Source organism: Rhincodon typus, chromosome 3 (assembly GCF_021869965.1).
Source record: "Rhincodon typus isolate 14 chromosome 3, sRhiTyp1.1, whole genome shotgun sequence".
Classification (NCBI taxonomy): Eukaryota; Metazoa; Chordata; class Chondrichthyes; order Orectolobiformes; family Rhincodontidae; genus Rhincodon; species Rhincodon typus.
In genome coordinates, this window is record NC_063334.1 from 97,334,476 (window position 1) to 97,340,475 (window position 6,000).

Sequence of the window (6,000 nt, forward strand, 5' to 3'; positions counted from 1 at the left end):
GTAACAGTTACACTTTAAAAACATTTCTGAAGAAGGGTCTCGACCCCAAACTTCAGCTTTCCTGCTCCTCTGATGCTGCTTGGCCTGCTGTGTTCATCCAGCTCTACACCGTGTTATCTCACACTTTAAAAACAGCATTGCTTTCATTCCTGTCAGGGCTTTGATAACAAGTGCTGTATATATTAAGCCAATCATTGCACTCTCCGAAAAATGTTTTTGGCGAATTACTTTTAAGATCTTTCTCAGAGATAACCCCACATACATTCAGTTTTGTATTCCAAATACAATCTGTTGCCAATTTTCGAACTTCTAAAAGTAAAGCTAAAAGAAAATGGATGCCACACAATTTTTGTAGGCCCTAGGAACTGTGCAAATAGGAACAAATTTTGACTGCCACATTATACACATAAAAAATGACAGAAGTGACTTTCAGAGGTACAGTCCCTGAATTTTCTCTGTTTTCTTTTAACCAGTGAATTGGACTTTGCTATGTTGAAGATAATAAAACAAATGCAACGTACACACAACAGATTACCTTTCTAATAGGCAATTTCTTTATGAAATCTATCACAGCATCTCTCTCTGCTGGAATTCGATACTGGCCATTTGGTTTGTTCATGTCACTGCAAACTTTAGACAACATCATGTTTGGTGCAATTCCTGGAAATATTAAGTAAAACATTAAAGATTAAAACAGCATTGCAATTTGCGTTATGCTGATCTTAACTGGAGTTCTTTCTTTTGAGTTTATTTGAAGTGCTGTAATCTTGAAGGAATGGAAATAACTTGTACTCATGTGTTTTATTTCTTTCTAAATCAAAAGGGAAGAAGAGTGGATCAAAATCTCCAATGTGTCATTACATTTAGTGATCATCTTATGTGATACAGTGTAGTTTTGGATGGATCCCAAACTTTGCATTTTAATTTAAAGTCTAAATATGATTGTTCTTAATAATTTATTCATGGGAAGTGAACATCACTGACTGGACCAGCATTTATTGCCCATCTCTTGTTAAAGTGGTGATGAGCTGCTTTCTTGAAATGCTGCAGTCTATTTCAAGAATAATGAACTTTGCTCCATTTTGAAGTCATTTTAAACAAAATATATCATAAATTGCCACATTTCCCTCCCCCTCCACTCTCTCTAAGTCACAAGACAGCATCTCTGTCATCCAGTGTTAGATAAGCAAAAATTTCCTCCAATTAAACATTTGGAAGTCTGAAGCCGCTGACTTTGGTCCCTGCTGCAAACACCAAGATACCAACTTCATCCCTATGCCTGGTAACCTTTAAAGATGAACTAGACTGCTTGCGATCCTGGTGCCCTAGTTAAATGCAAGATGACTTTCTGATCACATACTTCTATCATTACTGAAACTGCTGATTTCCACTGCAACACAATATACCCCCATCCCTGCCTCAACTAACCTCGTGCTGAAACTCTCATTCATGCCTTTGTTACCTCCAGATTCAACATTTCCTAAAGGGGACTTAATCAGATGTTTAATTTAGTGCATTGTGGTTGCATAAGACAAAGTAAATTTTTGTTTCATCGTAAAATAAAAACAATATTAAAGGAGGTTCAATTCCACCCTCGGGCACTGTCTGCGTGGAGTTTGCACATTTTCCTCCAGATGCTCCGGTTTCATCCAAGAGTCCAAAGATGTGCAGGCTAGGTGGATTAGTCATGGGAAATGCAGGGTTATGGGGATAGAGTAGGGAGACGGGTTTGGGTGGGATGCTCTTCAGAAGGTTGTTGTGGACTTGATGGGCTGAATGGCCTGCTTAAACACTGTAGGGATTCTATAAGCCTATGAGGCTATGAAAATATCCTTCTGCTAAAGTTAAATGCACTGGAGCGCTTTTGCAACTGCCCACCCTCTCTTCCTCCCCCACTGGATAGACACCTTGCAAGCAGTGATTGTTTTTTGAGGGCGGAAATGGTCAGCCTATGATTTTGTATTCCAAAGTAGGCTGATTCCAACTTGCAAATATTTAGAGAAACCTCACTTGATTTGATTTTAAGTTCTTTGATCTGCTTGAAGTCTCTATTACAACAATAAAATGTTCAGTTAGATGACTTGCTTCAAGCTTCAAATATTTCTCATTCTGTTGTGAATTGAAGACTGGAGGATGCCATTCTATTTGAAGATTAGCACAGAAGCTCCAAATGGGATCTGTTTCATGTAAAGCATTGCACTCATGTGCAGGCTCCTGATCTGTTTCAAGAACACTGGATAGAACTGTGGCTTTGCACTGTTGTTCCAGTAGAAGATCAAAATATCAATCTCTCATGCTTGCATTCATTGGTCAGTGCACTGACCGTAGGAGTTGGGGTCTCATGTTGTGGCTGCGCGGACATTGGTGGGGCCACTTTTAGAATACTGCATCCAATTCTCATCTCCCTGCTATAGCAAAGATAATGTTAAACTTGAAAGGGTTCAGAAAAGATTTACAAGGATGTTGCCAGGATTGGAGTGTTTGAGCTACAGGGAGAGGCTGAATAGGCTGGAGCTTTCTTCGGGTGGGGTATCAGAGGCTGAGGGGTGGCCTTATAGAGGTTCATAAAATCTTGACTGGCATGGATAGGGTGAATAGCCAAGATCTTTTCCCCAGTGTGGGTGAGTCCAACCCTAGAGAGCATAGGTTTAAGGTGAGAGGGGAACAATTTAAATAGGACCTGAGGAGCAACTTTTTCATGCAGAGGGCAGTGCATATATGGAATGATTTGCCAGAAGAGGTGGTGGAGGTGGGTACAACATTTAGAAGGCATCTGGATGGGTATATGAACAGGAAGGTTCAAAGGGATATGAGCCAAATGCGACTAGATCAGTTAAGGCTACCTGGTTGGCACAGATGAGTGGTAACAAAGGATCTGTTTCCACGCTATATAATTCTATGACTCTATTCTACTGCACCTGTCCCTAATATTCTACCCTTGACGATCTTGAGATCATACAAAACTCTGCTTCCCACTTAGCTGTCCTGTGTTCACAGACCTAAACTGGTTTTCAGTTAAACAACCCTTCAATTGTAATATTTTCTCCCTCCCTCTCAAATCCTACCAAAGGGCTTAAGTCTCCCCTTGTTCTGCACCACCTCCATTAGTGGCTCTTTTCCTCAAGTAATAAATTGACCTGTGGAACAGACAGGCAGTTCATTAAGTGAGTGGTAATTCCCTGCATTCTGTAAGTGAGAATTGGATCTGTTTCTGACTAGTATGGAGATTATCTCATTTAAAAGGTGGATAATACACAAAATCATCCAGGCCAGACTGATTTCCTAGACTAGTTTCAGTTACCTAAAAGAGTCAGAGTGAGATTTTCCAGATTTTATTCCACAAACTTAATAGTAAGGTCCTGGGGAGTGCTGCTGAACAAAGAGACCTTGGAGTGCTGGTTCATAGTTCCTTGAAAGTGGAGTTGCAGGTAGATAGGATAGTGAAGGAGGCATTTGGTATGTTTGCCTTTATTAGACAGTGCATTGAGAATAGGAATTGGGAGGTCATGTTGTGGCTGTACAGGACGTTGTTTAGGTCAGGTTTGGAATACTGTGTTCAATTCTGGTCACCCTAGTATAGGAAAGGTGTTGTGAAACTTGAAAGGGTTCAGAAAAGAATTACAAGAATGTTGCCAGGGTTGGAGAGTTTGAGCTATAGGGAGAGGCTGAATAGGCTGGGGCTATTTTCCCTGGAGCATCGAAGGCTGAGGGTGACCTTATTGAGGTTTATAAAATCATGAGGGCCGTGGATAGGGTAAATAGACAAGGTCTTTTCCCTAGGATGGGGGAGTCCAAAACTAGAGGGCACAGGTTTAAGGTGAGAGGGAAAAGACTTAAAAGGGACCTAAGAGGCAACATTTTCATGCAGAGGGTGGCGCGTGTACAGAATGATCTGCCAGAGGAAGTGGTGGAGGCTGGTACAATTACAACATTTAAAAGGCATCTGGATGGACATATGAATAGGAAGGGTTTGGGGGTATATGGGCCAAATACTCGCAAATGGGACTAGATTTACCTGGGATATCTAGTCGGCACGGATGAGTTGGACCAAAGGGTCTGTTACCATGCTGTATATCTCTATGACTCTAAATTGTTCTGGGTTTTCAATCTGACTTTTCCACTCGCACAGATCTGATGGTTTTGGATGAGATGGAGATTGTGTGTTCTGCTTGTGTGGAACAACTTGGATGGACCTGAGATTTTCTAGTTATCCATCAATATACACGTTAATAAGCTTCATAACAGCAACAATTTCAGAGATCAGCTACACAACTCTTAATTAATTTATTACAAGACCGATTTTCAACCTGGGGAGAGGGAGCACGAATGTTTCAGATTAGAGCCTGTCAGAGTTCTACCATTATAGGGGACTGTGTTGAGAGTGCTGACCTGTGTTTTCCAGTTTTATTGGGATTATGTGCTTCCTTCATTTCAGACTTCTCCCATCTATGTGGGTTTTTTCAATTTCTCCATAGCTTAAACTGTTTTTTTACTTGTTTCAACCATTTCCTAACCATTCTAATTTTATTAAAATTTATTAAAATTACAAATATGAAATTCATTTTAATACCTTCCCATTTAAATAATGTGTGATTTCTTTTTAAAAATCATTCAATGGATATCAGCATCAATAAAAAAAGCCAGCATTCATTGACTGACCTAATTTCCTTGAAGAAGTTGTTGCCGAGGTGACTTACTAACACTTTACATTGCACATAGTGTACCCAAAATGCTAGTAGGTAGGATGTTCAAGTTTTTGACTCCCCCTGACAATGAAAGAATTACAATATATTTTCAAGACTTTACGGTGAGTGATTTGATGGGTAAATTGCAAATAGTGGTTCCCGTGCTCCTGGTACTCTTGTCCTTCTAGTTGTTAGAGGTCACAGGTGTGGAAGGTGCTGTTATAGACGCATTGGCAAGTTACTGCAGTGCATCTTGTAGCTAGTATACACTGCTGCCACTGTGCAGCCTCTGATCCATTGCCTTAGTCAAAAGTGTGTTATGGTTGATCTTGTTATGTTTCTGAACAACGTTGATGCTCAAGAATTCGATGTGGGTGATCATATCATTGAAAGTCAAGGTGAGGTGGTTAGATTCTCCCTTATTGGGAATGATTACTTCTTGGAATTTCTGTGGTCTAAATGTTAGTTGCCAATTATCAGCCCTGGCTCTTGTCGAGGTCTTGCTGTGATGGGGTTAGGGATAGGTTTGCTTCATTATCCAAGAACTTGTAAATTGAACTGGACACTTTGCAATCAGCAATGACCATCTCCATATTAATGTTGGAGGGAAGGTTAGTGATCAAGCAGCTCAAGACATTTGAGTCAAGATACTGCCTTTGGCATTCCTACATGATGTCCTGAACTCCAACAACCACAACCATCTTCCTTTGTGCTAAGTATAATTCCAAACAGTGGAGAATCTTACATCCAATTCCCGCTGACTTCCATTTTGTAGGGTATACTGATACCATACTGTGTCAAATGCTGCATTGCTGTCAATAGCTGTCACTATCAACTCACTTATGGTACTCTGCTCTTTTGTCCATGTTTGGCAGAAAGTATATGCCGGTCAATAGCACTGCCCACAATATTTCTATTATTTAGCTAATTAGAGTGTAAACTGCTAGGCTGTAATCAATCAATCAGCTTTGTTTTGTTTTTTGTGGCCAGGACATACCTGGGCCACTTCCCATTTTGATGGCAAATACCAATGGTTTGACAGTAATGGAACAGTTTGTCTAGAGAAATGATAAGTTCTGGAGAACAAATCCTCAGCAGTACAGCCAGGATGTTGTCAGGGCATATAACATTTGCTGCAGCCAGTGTGTGTTCATCTCAATGACGTTGCTTAAATGTTATGTGGTTCCCTGGAAGAGCTTGAGATAGTAGGAACTGCAGATGCTGGAGAATCCGAGACAACAAGGTGCAGGGCTGGATGAACACAGCAGGCCAAGCAGCATCATAGGAGCAGAGAGGCTGACGTTTCGGGCCTAGA

General features: G+C 40.6%; 1 protein-coding gene across 4 annotated transcripts in view; it reads right to left on the reverse strand.

The window, feature by feature from the left end:
- The window catches only part of polk (polymerase (DNA directed) kappa), a 71,559-nt gene that overhangs the window by 24,835 nt on the left and 40,724 nt on the right, over window positions 1–6,000 (reverse strand). For all 4 annotated transcript variants that reach the window (XM_048621227.1, XM_048621233.1, XM_048621239.1 and 1 more), the window contains one exon: window positions 536–660. In XM_048621227.1, coding sequence (XP_048477184.1) covers window positions 536–660 — 125 coding nt within the window. The remainder of the gene's footprint in view (window positions 1–535; window positions 661–6,000) is intronic.